The 22200-nt window shown below is 39.7% G+C and overlaps 1 protein-coding gene across 11 annotated transcripts in view; it reads left to right on the top strand.

Moving 5' to 3' along the window:
- MAGI2 (membrane associated guanylate kinase, WW and PDZ domain containing 2) overlaps window positions 1–21821 on the top strand; it is a 719843-nt gene extending 698022 nt beyond the window's left edge. For 8 of the 11 annotated variants that reach the window (XM_042018455.1, XM_042018451.1, XM_042018449.1 and 5 more), the window contains one exon: window positions 18834–21821. In XM_042018455.1, coding sequence (XP_041874389.1) covers window positions 18834–19633 — 800 coding nt within the window. In that variant the 3' untranslated portion in view covers window positions 19634–21821. Of the gene's footprint in view, window positions 1–4557; window positions 4669–18833 lie in introns of all 11 variants that reach the window. The other 3 variants (XM_042018458.1, XM_042018456.1, XM_042018457.1) reach the window with 2 other exon arrangements.
- The last annotated feature ends 379 nt before the right edge of the window (window positions 21822–22200 follow it).

The following is a 22200-nucleotide window of genomic DNA, read 5'->3' as shown; positions in this document are numbered from 1 at the left end:
AAAAAAAAAAAAAAAAAAAAAAAAAAAAAAAAAAAAAAAAAACCTAAAACCCCTAAAAACTTCAGTGTAATCATCATTGATTTAGGAAAACAAATCTTCCAAAATGTGCACAAGTCTTCCCTTCCACAGAAGATGACCACTAGAATTCCAGACACAGCTTTTAGTTAACAGAAAGCAACAAGGAGACTTCACGGCATTGTTGAAACCCAAGCTCACCATTTGGAAAGGCATTTGGAATACTTGGCATTAGTTGTTTAAAAATGCAGATTACTGAGAAATAAAAGTTGCTACTAAGAAGTGCTGTTTCATCAGACCATTTTCCAAGCTACATCTCCAGCTTACAGCTCCATACAGGAGGAGAACTAAGTAGCTGTGCTTGAAAATCCCTTTCTCCTACTGCACTGAAAAAGGAGTAAAAGTGTTCAGGAGTTACTTCATAATGTACACACAACCTGCAGAAAGCATGACAGCAAAGGATAACATCTGCACATCTGCAGTTCTTAATCTGTGCTTTATGCAGGCGGAGAAGTGTTAGAGCTCTATCCAGTCCGGAGGCAGAATGGAAGCAAAATAAGAAGATGCCTGTTGAAATAAACTGAGATAATTAAAGTCCTCCCTAGGTCATTTCCCAAAGGTGTAAGAAATAGTCTAAGAACAAACAGAAGGTACACGTAAATTCCAACAGCAGCCTGCCTAGGAAGTTAAAAACAGAAATTAACAAACAGAACCAATTAAAATGGGAGACAGCATCTCGAGCAGGCCAGATCTCAAGGTTAAGTCATCATGCTGCGAAGAATGTCTGTCAGAGACTCCCAGAACATCTTTTCAAAATAATGTAAAACTGAATGCAGAGAAGGTTGTAACAGTAAGCTTGAGGACAAAGTGGTCCTGAGGACAGCAGATAAACTACTCAATATTTAGTAGCTCACTCTTCCTTCAACCAGAATTTTACAGTTGAGATGTAACACGACTAATTGGAGCTCTTTTTACTGAATTAATCAGCTTTTTGTTTTAGCAAGTACATGTCATAAATATTTCTTATACAGGGTCCAGCTATGGAGAGCATCAGTGGGAAATAAGACTTAGTTGTGTATATAAATGCAAGTCTGGAGGACAGAGCTGGTATTGGGACTGCAGTGATGGTGTGCAGCAGAAGCCTAGGGAGAAATATGAAAACAGCACAAGTGTACCAGGGTCCTCTCCTGGATATTCTCCCAGTCCCTGATAGGTGAAATGGTCAGGGACTTCCCAAATCAGTTTTAGTAATGCTGTGATTAAAGACCTTTCCAACAGCAGCAACATTCAGATTCACAGCACTAATTACCTAGAGCTACCTAAACCAGCCAGCCAAGACCATCACATTATTGTCTTGAGTCTTCAGCTTCTTGATTTTCCTTGAGTTTTAAACCCCAGTGCAGTGTTTCTGTTAGTACAAAATATGGAGCTATGTACTTAAGTGCAAGAAATATCAGTGTTTGAGTGATGATGTGATTGACATCAGTAACAGCAGTGTTGAGGAAAATTCATCAATGATAAGAAAGTGATTTGTGAAAGAAAAGAGTGTGTATTGAAAAGAAGAAAGCACTCAGGGAAGAAACAAAAAACAAGCTCCTGCGAGGGTGTAAATCTCCTGAATGAGTTATGTCAGTTTATACTGCCTGGAAATCTGTGCATTTCCGAACTTGGAAAATTCTGGCTGAGCTGAAGCACTACTCAAACCTAGGATAAGAAATAAGGTGTGCTGCAAATGCATCATTTACGTCCATTCCAGCTGCTGGTTTTGGTTGAAAACAAATGCCAAAGATCCCAGAGTACTTAAGAGGCAGAAATCCCCTTGTAGCAGGCCCGGTACCATCAGAATGTAAGCAAAGGAGCTCGGGTATGACTAATGCTCCAAAACTATAGCTGATTTCACAGCAGGGTGCAACAAAGGAAGCTTAGAAAACAGGTGTTTTATCAGCCAGCATCTCAGAACGTTTGCTGAGGATAAGGATAGCCAGAGGAACTGTGCTTCTACTGGAGGTAAATTATCACAGCTTGTCCAAAGCCGAAGAACATCAGCATCATGTTTCATAGGAAATAATCTGCCAGCTGTGTTCTCCAGAGAACCAAGTCATAGTAAGAAATCATATTAATGTGCAAGAAAGACTAGAAGTACTGCTGGGAATCCTGATCCCAAAATGCACTTAATGACTGGGAAGTCTGGCTGGAGAGAGTGTGAGGTTTCCTACATATCACAGGACACAAAACTCAGAATCATCACTGTAGAACTGAGCACTTCTCACCCCAGCATTAAAAACAATTTGAATAGTGACAGATCAAGACTTTCCCTGCAGTGGCTGCCTAATTTCCTGTGTATGCACCTACCTCAGTGGTTACTGACTTCAGCAGGAGCTACTGGGTGTGCAGCAGTTCTGAAAAAAAATCTGCCTCTTCACACTGTGGGAGCCTCATTACAGATGCTCATGTATTTCAGGCCTTAGCCATAGCTACCTAAACACCATGAGAAGGCCATGTACTTTGCATAGCCAAACACTGGGATGAAGTGTCATTCTTAAAGGCAAAATGTGGGAAAACTGTTCACAAAATCTCAAAATGATAAAATTAATGAGGAAGTAAAACTAACAGATCAGTCTCTCTATCCAGCTGTGAGTTCTGCAAGAAGCAAGTTACCTCTAATGACTGATCAGCTCCAGAAAACTAGTTTTCTGTGGGAATAGCTACTGTTTTCTCTAAATATCTTCGGAGGAAGTTCCCTAGGAAAGCCTGTGATGTTTCAGTCCCAGCATGTTGTAACCACTGCACTCTGGCTAGCAGGCTGCTGCTCCCTGAGAGCTCAGTGAGGGTTTCCCAGGGCCATGCCATCAGTCGCATCCCGGAGTCCATTTGGGACAGCCCCGCGATCTGGCTCCGGCAGCAGCAGCGTCACAACGCAGTGGGGGTAAAGGAGGCAGAGAAGGGTCTCTCAAGAGGGTGTGAGATGGCTTTAATCACATCTTGTCCCAGCAATGCTCAGAGGCAGAGAGACAGCGTGGTCTGGGTGCGGGGTGGTTTTGTCAGGAGCCCAGGGGCGGTCCCTGGGTGGGGGTGGGTACAGAACAAATAGGGAGAAACCGAGGGAGTGGCCAAGGCTAGGGAGGGAACAGGGGGAACATGTGAAATAGGAGAAGGAATGGATTAACAGGTTCCCACATCAGCAGTCCTGGCAGATTGTTTCTTCCGGCTTACTGCTCCTGGCCTTTCCTGACTGGAGATTTTATTACTCATAGTACATTAAAATATATAAGTTCCTAGAAGTTTCTGAAAGCAATGAGTCATATAATCAAATGACCACAAATGGGGTGTAAAGGAGGCTGAGGAAGGAAGGCATAACAGGGTGTAAAGGTGGCTGTAAAGGAAGGCTGAGGCAGGTTAGCACCTGTAGGTGGACTCCATCCCTCCAGCAAGGCATAACCCCCTGCCCCGGTTGCTTTCTGTCTGGTAGTGCAGAGGGAGCAAAAACACTGATTTTCACCTGTGAGGAACATCTAGAAGAAATGAATTTGTTTCCCTTCCTGCTTTCAGGACTACAAAATCATCTGTCAGGTTTGATATCAGGTTTCTATCAAGTTTCACTTAGTTTTAAGTTGCTTAAGAACTCCTGAAGGAAGTTACAAGTTTTAGAGACTCCAGCCCAGAGAGATTTTGGAAAACTTTTCCGTTGCCCTATCTTGGATATCTGGATCTGGCCCTGAGCATTCTAGGTCACACTGTGATACTAGCAGATACACAGAGCTGTGGGAACTGGAATCATTGAGGTTTGGAGGACAAGAAATCTGCATCGTGTGGTGATGGTTGGTGCTTTATGGATCTATACAATGATGGTCCCTTTCCCTGTCCTCCCCTGCTTTGTTTTGCTGTATTAAAAGATGTCCTGGGGTTGCAGTGTGTATTTTTGGAATCTCTGTTTCTTTGCACAATGCTAAATTGCATACACAGCTCACACCATGGGTTCATTACACTCAGGTGGTTTTACAGAACTAGAGTTTAGATTCGGTTTGGGCTGTTTAAGGGAGGAAGAGTAAAGTTTCAGTATATACAAATTGATGGTTAAGAGATAAAAGCTACAAGTTATTTAGCAGTAAGTCATTTCTAAGGGGCCTTGAAGAAACTCTCATCTCCTGCTTCAGCACCACCCCAGCAAAAAAAAACCAAAAATGTCAGAGTTGATACCAATACAAGGATTTTTCATACAAGTAAATTGGCACAGTTCTTAAATGCATTAAGCCCTTTGCTTTTGCTTTGTTATGACTCCTTCAGGAAGCACCTCAAGATGTACTCCATATCCATAGACCAGGTGAATCTATATCCTGAATATATATGTACTGTAGTTTCAATAATCCACTAATATTTAGACTTACAGCATGCTTATTTGTCTTAGCTTTACAGAAATACTTCTTTCCTGTTACATATAAGCTTTTTACTCAGTTGTTCTAAACTTACTAAGAATTCTCTGCTCTAACAATAGTAAAATGTCTGTATGTCACTGGTTCTGTTAATTCTAATGATTGGTCCTAGGCTGTTCCTCCCCTTCCTTTAGGAATGGTACCTTCCAGTCTCTCCATGTGCATGAAAAGTGACAAGCATGGGTCCCCATATTTCTACTTATTGGGCCACCCTAAAGACACGGTTTGTAAACTCTGCATGTATATTATCTTTCTAATACATTTTGTTTCTCACAACTGTTAATAGAGTATTTTTCAACTTTTTCTTACATGCTAGCTCACTTGTTTCTACAGTATTCGACTTTTCTTTCATAACTGATTATCTAAGACATCAAAGCAGCTATGCATTCTACAAATGTCTTTTAATATCCTAAATAATGAGTTTTGCATGTTACACTGCTGCTAGTGCATTGGTCTGCTATATATTCACTTTTTCTCATGACAAAAATTTATCTTCTGAATATGACTTTTCAGGTAGAAGATCTTAAACTTTTGCATTCAAGCCATAATTTTCCTCTTCTTTGTGGCACCTGGCTTGCAAAAATATTAGCAATATGAAGGTGGAAGTTAGGTGCTGTTCTCAAACAATATTTATGTGCAGCCCCTTGAAGAAATAACAGATGTAAAATTGAACACATTTTGAAATGTGCTGTAAGGCAGTACTCATTTATCAAACCCTGTGGTTATGCTGAATTTAAGCAAAGCACTTTGCTCTTGATTTCAGGCTATTTTCTTCATAGAATCAGATCCAACTGCACAGGTTGTTCAGACACATCTAATTTGTAATACAGAGTCAGGGCCTAGATATGATACCTGGAAAGCAAAGGAAAAGCAAGACTCATTTTTTATTTTCCTGTTGATTGCTGTCATCACAGAAAACACAGCAGTGTCCAGATGCGTTCAGCTCTGTCTGCTGCTGACTTTGCACAACGTAGTACATTTACTGCAATTATACAGTCTCACACATTGAAGTAGACAGATTGGAAATAGAAAGGGAGTTACACCCAGAGTGTTCTTCCAGCATTTGAGCTTCAAGCAGTTGCTCCAGTGTGATGCTCAGAGAATTCCTGCCCCCAGCACCCAGGCACTAAACTGGCCTTAAGTTATCAGTCTTGTGCATGCAAGTCCAGGTAATGTAACCAATGTGTTTCCAGTTAGAGCTCATTTCCGATCTGTGTCTAGAAATAAGATTTTTTTTGAACACAGACATATCCATATGCTTTGCTGCTGCAAAGCTGGACACATCTAGAGGCTGTTTGGAATTGTTCCCATGTAGTTCAAGTGTGTATGTCACCATCAGAGACCTCCCAGCCACGAAGTTCCTGCATCATATAGAAATGTTACTTCCACCATTCCTTGTATTCTCACCTTACCTCTGTTTTATTCTTCACTAAACATAGCTCAGAGAGGTTAAAATCCAGGCTGGAATTAGGGCCATTTTACAAGTCCCAGTTGTCCCAGGAGTCCCAGCTCCATGAACTACAGTTCCAACAGAAGTTCTGCATATTTATAACCGCAACTTTCTGGGCATCATCTTTATTTTTCTTCCTCTAGAAAAACATACACAGGAAATAAGTATTTTTCCTGAAATAAGTAGAAATGTAAATACTCTATAAATATAGCTAAAGTTAGTTTTGCAGAGTCATCCAGCTGTGAATGGTTCTCATTTATTTGGCAGGAAGTGTTGAAACAGAATTCTTTTTCTCAGTATAATGTATCCAGAAAATCAAAAGCATTTTAGTTCCAGTCAACACCAAAACTGAGATACTTGCTTGATAAAAAGCAATGTCATGTCAAATTTTTATTAAATGTTTCCATTTCAGGTGTTTTTAATGAAAGAGTTCGGAGGGGATTTTCCTAAAGAGCCCATTTTGATGGAGCTTATCCCAACCAAAAATGTGGCTGTTATACCATTCATTAGAGCACTGAGGAAGGAGTCAAATTTCCTGATGCAGAACCATTCCAGTATGCCTTAGGAGAGGCCCTACCATAACATCACAGTGCAGTCTGTTGTAAGACCACATTTCACCCAAAGGAATTGTTCCCTTTTGTATAAATAATCACTTCTGCAAGATGATCAGCAGGCTTACTTGAACTTGGATGTAGCACAAGAGAGAGGCAGGTATTTTGGAAGGTACATCCAGACCAAGTGATACATGCCTGTGCTTCCTTGCATCATAGGTCTGGTAGCCCTTACTAGTGACCACTGCATTTATATTTGCAAAAATATATTAAAAATTGGGAGCTTATACTGTGGGTTTATAGTTTGAATATAGTTATATCCTTCAGAAAGCTCCATTTTGCAGTCTGCTACAAACTGATTTTTCTAGTTCTATTAGAATGTGTGAAGCTTTTGCATTTGTCTAATAAATGGCTAAATCATCTTGGCCTATACTTTGAAGGCAGATACTCTTATCTGTTCAGAGTACTGATCAAATAATCCAGTTCATCCTATTTTTAATGCTCATTTTATAAATCTCCAGAGCTGAGGTTGGGTGTTATTTGAAACTTGAACTACCCCATATATCATTCACCTGATGTGAGTGCAAAAATCAATAGTCATTTTGGAAAAGTGCCCTTTCTGCCTGTGACCACCTTGGTGGAACTGCAAACATTCATTCATATTCCTGCTGCATTTCCAATACCACCTTCTTATTTCTAGCAATATCAACTTAATTTCAGGAACCCGTGGTGTGTAAAAAGAAAAAAAAGTACTAACTAAATGAACCAATATACTGGTTAATAAAATTGGTCTAAAACCATCAGGCAATTTGAATATGGGCTCCCAAAGGTTCTAGAATATTTTATTGCTATGGGTAAAAACTATTCAAGGGCAAAATTGAATATTGAAACCTGCTTCACAAACATGTCTTTAGTATTTAATAAATATGTAGCAGCTGGCAGAAAAGTAGAACATCCTTCTATTAAATAACAGTGGGTGTATATGTATGTGTGGGTGCATATAGTTATTTCTGTCTTACAGCAAATTTCTATTTTAGAAGATACGTAGACCTTTCATCGCTTGATATAGAAATGGAAGAAATCACTATTGAAAGAAAGAGTGGCACATGGGATGACACTTTCAGTTTTTTGGCAGTGACTTCGAGCTTCCAGGAAGGAAATACCTTTTCCTCACTTTTTAAATGCAAAAATACTGAGTCCTAAGCATTGCTTTGGCAATTACACTCCCAGTGGCTCTGGCCAGTCTAGTTGAATAGCCTAATCCAGGCTTCCCCCATCTGTATAATGGGGATAGTAATATTTACTTACCTATCTCATGGGAGCGTTATGGGGATTAATTATTTAATGCTTGAGAAGCACTTAAAAGATTAAAATTCCTAGTTGACTACTCAATATTATTACTAAAGAAAACTTTGCTAATCCACACCAAAATTGGCAGTGTCCCCCCACATCTGAACAAAGATTTATTAATAAGGTTGTTGAGCAAGTTCTCTTATTATTAAAGCTTAATTATTCTAATATAATATTCTGGAGTAGATTTACTAATATGGTGTAAAGTGTAGGTAATTACATCTAAACTACAATTAATAAAATAGATGAACAAATATTATCCCTCGTTCGGTTCACATAAACTAGCAAGCAGACTTCCTGAGGAAGGGGAAAGTCCCACCCACAAATCTTTTTCTAACATTTATTTTCATGGCTTCCTGTATTTCCATCCAGTTGACAATACCAGAAGGTAAGCGCCTGAAATACAGAACCTGATAGAATGCAGCCATCCCTCTGTCCCACAGCATCAGTTTTTCCTTTCTTTGTGTAATCCAGATAAATAGGTAAAATAGGAATTCAGTAACACTTACCATGTCTTTGCAGTGTGCCATAGGACCAAGTCCAGTCTTCTGGACAGCGTAATACCCCAGAAAATTGCAGCATAGTACCCCAGAAAAGACCTCTCCTGATGCTTATCTCAGTCCCTCTCATTTGCCACAGGTCCCCAGTTCATAGCAAGACTGCATCACTGCAACTTGTTCTTGCTCAGACTTAGCTTCCCCACGTATCTGTGATGGTATCCTTGCCTCAGGGAGCTGTGTAACCAAAGTGAACAGCGTGAAGCACACAGGAATATTCCTGTATCACTCAAACTCTGTCAAAGAGCCTCACCAGTGGCCTGACTCTATGATGCCCAAGACTAAATTAATCTAACAAGGCTTCTCATAACCTCTTCTCACTGACATTGGAAATATGATGAGTCTAAATGATCACACAGAGAGTGACACAAAAAACTGTTGTTCAAACCATTGGGAAGGTGAAGGCAAGCTTTGTTCACAGAAGGACTTGCAGTTGGTCCTGCCTCTCTTCTCACTCCACCATCCCATCGTGCAACTCCTGGCTGATGCTTTGTGGCCCAGCCACATGGAAAGGTTAGCAGAGGTCATGGCTTCTGTCAGATTTCTTAGAGCCTGTTATTCCTAGCGGGGGGGGGTGAGAAACAACCAGAAAATGAAATGTATGAAATGTGGGATTTTTTTACTTAGACAATATGAGGTAACTGTGACTCTCCAACTGATGCTTAATGAACATGACCATAAAGAGTGTTGAACTGTGGTTGAGCAACCCAGAATTTTGAACATCTGGGTTTTCTAACAACATGTAGTTTGTGTTTACTTATTAGGAGCTGAATGTTACAGTGTATTCGTGCACTTCCATCTCATCATAGAGTTTTCAGGGAAATTTGTCTCAGCATTCCAAAGATATCAGATACTACAACAGTCCCAACAGCAGGTGTGGTCCCAGAGTCAGCTCTGCACCTTCATTGCCTAAAGGCCCCCAGTCTGAAAACAGTTTGCTGAAGAGACACTAAACTGCTTCTGCAGCTTCTACCCTAAGCAGAACAGGACTACTTATTCATGAGCTTTGTGACTGAGTTCAAACCAAGTTATGTATTTTGCTTAAGATCCTGCTCTCACTCATAAAGTGAGAACCTCAGTGCCTACCAGAAACATCTTTCTAGAGGCATTTCATACAGAGTCAGAATGCTCTGAATCCCTCCCATATTAAGTAAATTTTATTTATTATCTACACACTTTTATTAATGACAGCTATTTATTGACCTGACAGAATGTGGTGCCTACTGTTAACGCCCATTTTTGCTGTGGTAATTAATAATTTTAATATTTAACTTTAATTAAGTGTGTAATATCCAACTCTTAAATTATTCAGTCTTTGCAGAATGTTTTTCATTAATACCACACATTTTATTAACATATTTATGAACACCTTTTATGATTTAATGTGGCTTAATTCTATTAATAAAAACTAATTTGAAAGTCATTATCTTTTTTAATTATACAGTAACTTCCAGTGTAGTTTTTCCAGCTCCAGCGTGGCTCTGGAGGAGAACTGCTGAGGTTGCTCCAGTTCTACTCTGCTGCCTGACCACACAGGAAAAAATAAAACCTTCTTTATTGACAGGATGAATATTGCCTGAGTAGCTCTGATCTGATAAATATGTGAGATGCTCAGCACGTCAAAAATAGCACCAAACCACCTGAAGGACCAAGTGAATGATAATGTGTGGTTAGAGCAGCATCACTCCAGACTGGTACTTAAGCTGTCCACAGACTTAACATTGACATAGCAGTGAGGAGCTTCCTGTGGAGGATAAAAGCCCCATGCAAGCTGCAACTCTTCAGCTCTTCCAGTATCAGTAATCCTGCAACATTTATGCAGATGGATTAAGCTGATTCAAGGAAAAGTCTAATTTACCAAGGGTTACAACCTGTCCCTGAAGGCAAGGGTAACTGCAGTTCTTGTTAATACAGCCCTTGGGGGGGAATTGGAGTGAAGCAACACTGAATGATTGATGTTTATAAATATATATACAGGGTTTATTTTAGAACAGTTTGGTTGAAATGGAAAGCAGGTATGTAGCGATTTTGGTTTACCTATAGTAATATAACAACATAAAAGCATAAAAATATTACATAAAATATTACATAAAAATATGTTAAGAAAACATGGAAGGAAGGAAGGAAGGAAGGAAGGAAGGAAGGAAGGAAGGAAGGAAGGAAGGAAGGAAGGTTGAATGACACCTTCTAAGACATGACAGCTGCCTCTCACATCATTGTAGTTGAGCCAGTTATGCCCCATCAGAAGGGATGAATAACATGAATGTCCTGATATGTTCCCCAAAGGGGTTTTACAACTGAGCCAGTTGTGTAAGGGAGGACATTGGCATGATAAGAAGTATTATCCCACCTCACAGGATCTGCTTCTTATCAGCCTCTTATCTGGCTCAAAACCCAGCTTGTCCCTAAACAAAGGTTCATGTACACCTGCTGTGCTTCTGGGCTGTGATCTTGCACATCCTCAGCAAAGCACCTGCTGCTTTTGCAAATGAACAATTGTTTGAGTCATTAACTGTTAACATTTCAGTCTCTCACACCAAGTTCACTCAGATTAGTGATCACAATGATTTCAATATTTAGTTGATAGGACTGTTTACTAGAGTCATATCTATGGAATAAACTAAACTGGTCTTGGAAAGAGAGGTAAACTCTGTACTCATAATCATCTGGCCTTAAGATTCACAGCCTGAAGACTATTACAGTAAATTAGTAAACTGATTTACTATATTAATTTACCTGTTTCTGAAATAAAACCTGCTTATAGGTGGGGCTCCTTATTTTTTCCCCTCTCCTATCCTGTGCTTTGGATAGCTTTCTTCTGCATAGAAAAATTACCCCTTTTTATTCTTGCTATTGTAAGGGCACTGCTAAAGTCTCAACCCTGTTTTAAGGTGTGTCAAATATTGGAGAGAACCAAATTATGCAGAGCTTAGGCAATGTTACAGTGAATTGCTTATGGATGTGATTTATATTTAAGGGGTGGTCAATGGCAGAGGAAACAGGACAGGGCTAAAGCAGCCCCCCAAGATCATCCATGACAATCCAATCCACCTGCTCTCCACGGCAGGAAGTCTGAGTGCTTCTGAATTCATTAGTTATCTCCTGTGTCAGCCTGAAAGGTCTCAGGCCACTTACTTGCAGTGGCCTGTGTTTTCCAAAAAGGACCTGATGTGGGGTGATGGGTGTAGATTTCTGTGTTCATCCACTCAGCTTTGACCCATAGCCTCCAAGGGGTTTCCCATAAGGAACTCCCCAACATTAGTATCACTTTTCAACAGAAGAGCAGACATCTATTTCCAGAGGTCTTTTGAGACACCTCTCTCTCTGACTCTGTGAGGCAATTAAATTATTATCTCAAGTGGTAAGGACAGTAAAATACTGGTGAAGCAGTGCCATAATTAAAGAACTAACTCAGGGAAAGGGATTTACTGATGATGCCCTGGGTATTATAATGTAGGATCAAAACCAGTGCAGAATAATAATAGAAGCCCTCTAAGTCAGATCAGTTGCTTCCTATGTTTCTTTGTTAACCATATTTAAAGACTACATCACATAAAAAATTGAAAAGTGCTTTCATCCATAGTGCTTGCTACAGATTAAAGCAAACACAAATCAATGTGTGTGGCTTTCTTGTTTCAAGAAAACATACAGCATTTTTCTAAAGGATTTTTAAACTTTTTTTCCTTGCAATATACAGTTTTGTCCTCTCTGCCCCAAGTTTGAATTTTCCCTTTCTCTCTGTTCCCTTAGCTCCAAAACCAAATAATATCGTCTCCTGAGCTTCTGTAGATTTTCGTACAGAAAATCTTCCAAGCATAACTAACAATCTGCTCTTTCTGAAGTGCTGCAATAATTCTAAAATTAGATCTCTGAACATGAAAGCACTTCTCTAAGAAACCTCTGAGCAGAGCACAGAAAAGATGATGAAAGTGAATTTTACCTGAGATGAGATCATTCAAAGTCTCATTAGATGGCCCTTGCAAGAACCTTATGAACACCATATCTGCTGCAAAAATATTTAGGGCATCTTCCATTTAATACCTAGGTAAAGTATACAATGGAAGATGGATATAATGAACCCAAAGGAACTAAATTGTTGCTCTTCAGTAATGACCAGGAACATGAAAGAAGTAGGGCATCTGGGTATCAGTGGCACTACGAACTGAGCCAAGCAGGATGTGCAGCTGTGCTTTCCAGTGTTGGAATAGGTCAGTGGCTGAATTTTCTGGATGTAAAATTAAACATTTCAAGTTTACAGAGGAGATACCACTTACACTACACTTACATTCATATCTTTTCAGTTCTTGTGAACATCTGCAGAAGCCATGCCACCAATAGTTTCATGTAATAGTAATGGTGGCCACCTTTTGCAGTATTAGACCAGTGACAAAAACAAAAACGCAGAATGATTTTGGGGACAGAAAGCCTAGGTCTGGCAGTCCGGCATTGTTTCATACCCCAAGTATCAGTCTTTCTTAATGAATCATTCTGCTCTTTTGAAAATGCCGAGCACAAAATTTATAAATGAAAGATATCAGGACACAGATGCATATTTGTTTTCCTGTAATCTTTCGTGACTTGTAATCTCTGATTACCCTGAGCAACCGTCCTCCAACTTTGGAAAAACAAATGCGTGAAGCCAAAAAACCAAATTACTGTAACGTAGGATTCCACTCTTGAGCAAAGCTACATTTTAAGTTATATTTAAAAGGTACTCTAAATATTCAGTCACCATGACATTGTTAAGTACAAACAGGCAAGTGGTGTAACAAATGTGGCTAATTAATATAGCAAAGAATGAGATTAGGTTTTCTTGAAACAAGACTTCAAAATACTAAGCTGATCACTCAACTGCATGTGTGAGCAAGGAGAAGTAGTTCATGTACTAAAATAACCAAGTATAAGCTGGATTTATTTTTATTAATGTCTATGGCAGGTATCTAATTTCTATACATAGAATGAACATTTTGCACCCATAGCACACTGCCATCATACCTTTGTAAAGCATAAGAGCAGTACTAATGATGGAAAGGCTATCCCACCTGGATGTGCCCACAGTGATTGACCAAAGAAAGTACCATATCACAGCAGAAGGCACCTAAATCTGTTGGCGTTTGCTTCCAGGGCTACTGGTGTTCAGGGATCTGAATGTGGGTACATTCAGTGGAAGGGGAGACAAACAGAGTGTAATTTTAAGCCAAGAAAAGTGTAATTTGTGAGAAAACATTTGCATAGCATATTGAATAATTAACAAGAATTGCAGTTTATAGCTAAAAGAACAGGCAGGCTGTAAGCTGGGGGCAGAGCCCATTCCCATTCACTTTCTGGGAGAGGCTGGGGGAAAGGGTGGCATCTCATGTCACATTTCCATAAGGCTGAAAGCTGAACAGAAAGAGCTTTTCTAACCATGAAATCTTCAGAGAATCATTTCAGGAGACAAAGGTGCTGTATGTTTGTGGAAGTTTCAGGATAAAAGATGAAAGATTCTTTCTATATTCTGAAATATTCCCCCTTAGAGAGTGTTAAAGAAAAGCTGCAGGAGACCAGTGCAATCAGGAACATCAAAGACATGTCAAGCTATAATGAGAAAGACCCAAATGCATTCCTGGTGTAGCACTGCCAACATTAGTGGATACTCACCAGGGGACAATTTGTCCCATTTTTGTTATTAGCAGCATCTGTAAGAACTGCTTGCCACCTCCTGGCAATACATAATTTCAGACAAAAAATGGGGGGAAAAAATAAAGCACCATATTTTTATTCAGTCAAAACCTCTTTGATTCCCTAGGAAAAGAATTCTGGGAAGATATGAGAACAGCTGCTTAGACATTTCAGAAAACACTTCATTCAGACTAATGAAAGTGTTCAAAGCTTTAATATCTTGTACATTATTCATATAATTTGAAAATTAAAAAGGCTTTGAGATTTTATTGTATGTAAGTAATAAAATGTGATGTAATTTCTACTCTTACTACTAAATATTCAATAAATTAATATTAGTAGTTTATGGATAATTATATCTGATGAAAAATCACATGTCCTTGATAAATTACTAAACAATTATCTAAAATATTGTGATGCTAAGGTAGAACCTAGCCACAAATCAGAGGTCCATGGACAGAGCTCTCCTTGCTATTAGGAGTAAAGCCAGGGTTCTTTTTCTCGTGGTTCAGTCATCAGCAAGCAGTGGGTCCAGGCAGAACAGTTAAAGACAGTAGCAAATGGACACATGAAAGTAGTACCCTCATTTCCACTCCATTGAATGTGTGAGAGCTGACAGAGCAAAACAATTCATATATGTGGCAGCTCTACCTCAAACAAAAAAACCTTCAGACAGAAAACTTCTGCTCCTGATGTTCTCCTCGTGTCACTCTTCCCCCAAAATGGCTGTGTTCATCTCCTACTTGTCCTCCCACACCCTCAAGATCTTGTGTCTGTGGTGGCTCTTAGTTAGAAATTTACTCCTTTGCCTGAGAGTTATACGAAGTGGGTCGTAGGTGAGTCATTCTTACACATCCCATGGAGAAGTGCCACCAACTTGTGTTACAGTAGCTTGTGGAAACTAAAAGCCACCCAGTAAACACCTACTAAATTACACCAAATTAAATGCCATCACAGTGACAGATTACAGTGCTGCTCCCAGCTCATTTATCTTGTCTAAATTAGTAGGTCAAGGGAGATTTTCTCCCTTCAAAGAAGGGAGGAAGGCATCTATTAGCCTTCAGTGAGAGGTATACTTTTGAAAAACAATTTCTCTCACAGTAAGGATGTTGTCAATGGTGACGAAGTCAGAAGCAAATTTAAAACTGTGTTGTCCCTAAATCTCTCCAGCAGTTGCAACTGAATGCAATATCGTTTTCATCTGCTTGCAAGTTGTTTGGGCATTAGTAGTTCATGCTCTGTTAAACAGGTACTGTTTTCAGCTCCTCCCAGAGGTGAAGGAAGAAAAAAAGTGAAATCAGTGCTCTGTCTCTGGTTTAGTAGCTTTACAAAATGCTTTGAGATACAATGGAATAACAGACAGTAGAAGTAGGTTATGTTCCCAATTAACACAAAGGTTTTATAAAAAGCCTTAGACCAACAGAATAAAAAATACTCAGAAATAATAATAACTCTCTCCAAAATGCAGCTAGAAACTGAGTATAAGTATGAAAATAAATTACTAGTTTAACTGCTCTGCAGGATAAAATTTTACATTTTTCTCCTGTTTACATTTGTTATGGAGAAGCAATCACTTTAGTGGTGGTTGAACAAGTCCAAATGAACCCTTATGGTTTGAACATGGCTTTTTTAAGGGTTTTTCTTTTGAGCAACAAATTATTTATATTCCTGCACTTTGCTCTACTCTAGTAATGCTTATATTTTTCCATAGTATTCAAACTTCAGAGGGAGGTTGGCTACAATGCCCTCACATGAGTATTCTCCTCACTAGCCAGTGAAATATTGCAACAATGGCTTGTTGACATTAACATCTACGAAGACTGAGGCTGACTTTCTGTATAATGTCATTTCATTTGAAAGAAAAGCAGGTTAGGCTGGGATTGGCTGTCTCAGACTGATGGTACTTCAACCTTAAAGAAAGTAATTTTATTCTTACTTGCAAGTGATATATTGCCACAGAATATAAATGATAGTTTTATTCCATGGCAACATTGTTCCACAACCACTGGAAATACAACCTATATATAGGCGTCTTCCCAGCAAGTATTTTGAACATAGTGCAGCCAGTGACCCACCTGGGGTTGTCCCACAGCCAAACTTCCTTTAAGCTGTGGCTATAACTTTTCTTGCTTAGTTGGCCATGTTGTCTTTTACTTAGCATTTTCTGGGGGAGAGATAAAATCCAGTAATGCATATAATATGGCATGTCCCAGTTTATAGACACCTATACTTACATATCACTCTATGTAAAAGATATGCTGATTCACTGTTGTTGAAGTACGTTCTAACCCACTATGATTTCTCACTACAGCATTTGGTTGTTTTTTCATCCCCTTTACAAAAGAAAGTAGAAGAAATTCTGTCATCTCCAGGGAATAAAGCAGCAGGCCACTAACCCCTAGGTCTCCTCTCCTGAGCATCCCACAAATAACTGGTACCATATTGTCCTTCATGTCTCAGAGGAGCCACAAGAGATGTTTGCCACCCTGGCCTTGAATGGTGGCCCCCTTGTTTGTCCTCCTGGAGGAGAAACAGCTGATTTGAGCATAGTGGTACATTTTCCACAGAGGCAGTCTTGTTACCTGAAAGCATCTTGCTGCTCCAGGCCATTTGGTGTTTTTACTGGTGTGCAGCTGATGCTACCCAAAGTCACAGACTATTTCTGTAATCAGTAGCTCTCAGAGCCTAACATGAGATCGAATAATGGCCCACTGCTCTTTACTGAGGCTCAGTGAAAAACAACATGTCATGGACAACTAGGAAAGAAGACTGTAGTTCAGACAAATATGCTGGTCCAGCCCTTGGCACCACCTCTACCCTGGGGAGGAGTGACAATGCCATGAAAAGTATAAACTTAATTTTCCAAAGCTCAAGTTGGCTTCTTCAGAGTTGGCTCAGGTACCTCGCTGGTGCGCATAGGCAGCTTTATGCCAAGTTCTGGGATAGTTTTACTGATTTGGACCTCATGCATGGTCCCTGGCTCAAGTGTTAAATAAAATGAGATACCCTGGATTTCAGACTGAAGCAGAGCCAGGGTGGTGTCTGTGCCTCCCTCATCAGGCACAGGCTGTGGTCCTGTACCAGGGTGGTGGTGCAGAAGAACAGAAGAACAAGCCCATCAAAGTCAATGCTTTTTGTAGGCAAACTCCTAGGAGCTGATCACTCTACCATGCACAAGTCTTCCTCTTATTTTTTCTTGCTTGAGTGCCAAGCTGGGAGCAGATGGTACATTACTCACCCTTAACTGGAGGGTAAGAAAGTGTGATTTCTTTTTTTTTTAAATTCAGTTGAGACCCTTAGCCCATTTAGATTCCCAGCTCAATGTTTATTTGTCTTACACAGAACTTGTACTTTCTACCCCCTCTCAAATGCTAATCCTCTCCACACATATGCTCATTATGCAAAAGCATATGACAAACACCATCTGGGAAAATAAATAGCTCCTCAGCTAACTGTGCTGCTCCCTCCCTTTACGTCACCCACCTCACTATTGTCTCTCCTATTTTTATCTGCAAGACAGCAATCACTCAATCCAGCTATTAACTTAAAAGTGCTGTTTTAGTCAAGCAAGCTGCAGATCCCAGGCTGGGCAGTAGAATCTATTCAATTTTTCGAGAGGATGTGCATCTCCATGATAATTTGAAAGCAGCCATAGCACTGAGAAAAATGCATGTTACTTTTTTAAAGGGCAGTTGATATCACTGAGAGATACTCATCCTGACCTGAGGAAGTCCACGCTTATTTTTTAGCTAGAAGGTTACATTTTCTCCCCCATAAAATATACAGCTCTTACCACAAGTTCTACCTCATTTCCATGGATTCCTGAGATAGTCCTTCATCTCTGACAGATTATTTCTCATACCAGTCAAAGCCGGGCAATGGTGCTAAATAGGGAATGACATTAGCCAAGTTCAGTAATTTCTCTAACCTCTAAGTAGACGGGAAAGAATAGGAGCCATGCTGTCATTAATCATGATGGATTTGTTGTCTGCCACAAGGTTAATCAAAAGAAATGAGGATGTATATGCAAGAGAAAGGCTTCTCAGAATATTCTGGTTTGGATTAGGAAAATCATCATGATTCAGCAAAGGAGATGCCTATTTAGCTAAATTAAACAGGATCTGCACAATCCAACCATATTGTGTTGAGGCTAAGTAAACAGGAGAAATTCAAAATGCACAGCCAGGAGACTCAGCAGCTGACACTGTGATATAAAGGCAGAGCTTTGTAAGTACCCTGTAAGAATTGTGGTGCCATAAACACTGCAATACTATACCTGTTTAGAAAAAATATGAGACAGAATTCAATGATGACCTTATCTGAGCTACAGATTCTTGTCAATTATTATATGCTTGTAGGGACATGTTTAACAGATGTCAGAAAGTCCTTCTCATTTGTCCTCAGAGACAGCAGTGATATTGCCCAGCTAAGAAATCCATTATACAGCTACAAAAGAGCCTATTTGATTTCATGAGCAAGTGCCTTTATTATTTTAAGAATAATTTAACATAAGCAGAGGAATGCAGAATCTGTATGAAGAAAAGACCAGGGTTTCCAGCATTTGCACTTACCAGCTTTGTGGTTCCTGCTTCTCCTGTAGGTTGTTTTTTTGTTTGGGGGGTTTTTTGTGGAGAGATTATTTTTGTTTTTCTCCCTCTTGGCTCCACAATTGAGGGAGTTTCACCTCACCTGGAACAGAGGGGTTTAAGGCTGGTGCATGGTTTGGGTGTCAGTGTTGCTCAGAACACATGTGCCTATGCAGTACACACCTGTGCTGCTGAATACGCCCTTAACTCTCTTCTCTTTGTTGTTACAACAGACGAACCAAACTCCTGGAGTGCTCCCTCTGCCACCTCCCCAGGTCTGCCGGAAGTAGCTCTTTCCCTCGACGACATAATCTCACCATTATCTTCATCACACATAGCCCCACCCTCTGACCCTTCTCACCAGATAAGCCCAGAGCCAACATGGGATATCAAGAGGGAACACGATGTAAGGAAACCAAAGGAGCTTTCGGTGAACGGTCACAAAAAGAAAAGGTTAGGAGAACAAAGAGAAAGGTCAGCAAGTCCTAAAAAGGTAGACAGGTCAAAGCATGAAGAGGCTTCTTGGAAAGGATATTCAGAAGGCAAAAATAAGACCACTGATGGTGGCAGGCCCACCTCAGAAAACAAAGCGGTGGGACACAGCGTTATGATTGAGGCTGGCACAAGAGAGCACGTGTGTGCTGGAACCAGTGATGAACAGTTTGGGAGGCTGAGGAAGCCAGAAAGCAAGAGAGGAGGATCTCTTAGCAAAAAAGAAGATCACAGATCCACAAACACCAGTGAGAAGAAGGCAGCTGCAGCACCTGACCGTGTCAAGATCGATACAGGAGCTACCAAGACATACAGTAGCAACCACTGCAGCTCGCCTGGAAGTGATATGGACCACAGCCAGAGGGACCCTGATGGGAAACCCAGCGAGTTCCCCAGGAAGGGACATCTCCACTCCATTAGCACTCGCAGCACCAACACCACAGTTCGAAAGGCAACGGTCTCTCCAGGGCCGTGGAAAATCCCTGGCTCAGATAAGCTACCTAGCGTCCTGAAGTCTGGTACTTCTGCCATGAGCAGATAAGCAAGGGACTGTTGCCCTCTAACTGTCTCAAACTGATGCAGAACATTCTTCTCAGTTTTTGTCTCACATTGGTTTGTTTTAATTTATTTTAACTATCACACATATACACAAAGCATTGAGGAATGAAAACATTAGTGTGTAATTCCATGACAATGTGCACAGTATCTAATAAGTTCAAAAGCATATAGTCAACACAGAGATTTAAAATCGACCCTAAAGTCCCAGTTCCATTTTAGGGACTTTGGCAGCTATGGAAGAAACCAAAACAATATGAAGGACAGTACATCAGAGAAGGATAGTGCAGTGTAGCTTTAGCATTTTTTTCCCACTGCATGAAGGACTTGGATTTCATTCAGACTTTATATCAAGAAACTGGAACAAGTTAGAGCAATCACAAACTGGAACATCGCCTTAAATAAAACTGCACGGAGCAAGCTGAAACCGAGAGAGGATCTTTTCATGGAGCTAAAATGTTGTAAATAAGTTGTTCTCGACATATCTAGACAGGGGTTAAAGGGTTTCTTTAAAGCATCGTTCAGAACTGTACACCCATGACACGTCTCCACTGTTAATGCTTTGGGATAGTCCACGTGGTACCCTGTAGCATAGTTCGCTGGGCGCTACGGGAGGAGTGGGGAATCCAGTGGATTAGTTTCTGTGATACCATTTCTACTGCCATTTTTATGAACAAACCATGTTTCTGTACATTGGAAAGGAGTTAGGGTGGAGTTGTATTTGCAAATTATTCTCAAAAGTGATTTATTACAGGTTCCCCAAGTCCTGCGAGGTAGCACACAAACCAATTGGTCAGGCTCAAACCCCAGACATCTGCAAGGCCCTTGCAATGAAGGGAAGAGTGCTACAGAGAAAAAGCTGCAGTTTCCTTAAGGAAAGGCCTTTCCTTCCTGCAGAAGATGATAGCGTCACTTATCAACAGTGCTATGTTTCATACCCATCTGCATTTACTTAGGACACTCTCACGTCTCATCCCCTCAGTTTGGCAGAGCAGGTGCCTTTCAGGCACACGTCAACAATAATTAGACTGGTTTCTGAAATACAGTTGTCAGTGTCCTCATTCAGTAAATTCAACATCTTTCAATTTTTAAAATTGTTTCCATTTTACCATTTTTTCCCTATCTCCATTTTTTTTTCTTTTTGTTTTTATCTTTCTTGCTTGTCTGTTTTGAATTTCAAGCCTTAAGTGCCAGGTAAACATTCCAGTCTGCCTTCACAGGAAATAACTCCGAGTTCAGTCAATCAGTCATTATCTTGTTTCAAAAAGATGTGTGTGTGTCTGTGTTAGTGTGCATATGCTTATTCGTCTGTCAAAATTAAAACAAAATCCTGGGCAATAATACATTGGTAATTTAAAAAAAAATCCATAAAGCTAAGTACTGTCAAAAATTCGTATTTAAAAATTACTGTTCACTAGCAATCTTAGTTCCTCATATGCTCTGCTGAAAAATTAGATTGAGATTGGCTTTGTTCCAAGAAATTAGCACATTACTGTATGTCTCAAACATTGCACTGGACTGCAAAATTTATAGACATGTTTCTTCCTGTCCAATTATTTGAAAAGCCTCAAGTCAAGGATTTTGCAGCTTTCAAACATTTTTTTTTTTTAGAAAGAAAAATCCATTTATAATTTCTAAAAAAGCACAAGTCCATGTAGCTGTTTATAAAACTCTTATTTAATGGAAAAAAAAAATCTTTATCCCCTGAACTAGAATCCAATATAATTTGCCATTAATTTATTGAATCTGATTTTGGACAATGCTTCTGTAGTGTAGATGCACGTCCCAGTATCTTATTTTTATGTATAAAGAAAGCAAACAATGAAACCTGAAAAACAGTTGAGATTATGCTTGCATAAACTCTAATTTGCACAGTTCACAGCTACTCCTTGTGCAGTAATTGCTTTATGCGGCTGTAATCGATAACCTGTGAAGACAGCACATCATCTAAACCCCATTCCAAATAATATTTCTGTGTAGTGTTAGCTGTGAATTTACCTTGTACAGCTCTATCTCTATAAATATAATTCCATGTATTAATAGTCACAGAAAGGCTGTAAGTGAGCAACTATTTTTATGAAACGCACCACTATGGATAAATTAACTTTTACAGAAATCTTGTTTACTGTATGATATTCTAAACCACTGTCAAATAAAATATATATCCAAAAATCTTTCATTTTTTCAATTGTATATAGTTGGTGTTAATTTTGAGTAATAGGCTTCAGTTACCCTGAGAAACAATCATTTTCTTGCATATGAGCAGAATTAATTAGATGCTGCCTTATAAAAAAGGGAATAGACCATTTTAATTTCTTACTCCAATTTATGAATAAACATGTAGGTGACCAAACAAATTCCATAACGGCAAGTTAAGGCTTATGAGACAACACAGACACAGAAAAATCTCTTTCTTGGTGGAGAAGCCTAAACCCTTATTCTCCTTCCAGTCCCAGCAGACACAGGGCCAGGGTGGCCAGACTCCCAGCAGTGAGAGATAACTTCTGAGAGTACACCATATATACGGAATTAATCTGAGCATAAACCATATTT

The sequence above is a fragment of the Corvus kubaryi genome, unplaced genomic scaffold, assembly GCF_017639235.1.
Source record: "Corvus kubaryi isolate FWS band 111438036 unplaced genomic scaffold, C.kubaryi_AGA036_p1.0 137, whole genome shotgun sequence".
NCBI classification, from domain to species: Eukaryota; Metazoa; Chordata; class Aves; order Passeriformes; family Corvidae; genus Corvus; species Corvus kubaryi.
Note: the sequence above shows the minus strand (reverse complement) of the source record. Positions and strands in the feature narration are given on the sequence as shown.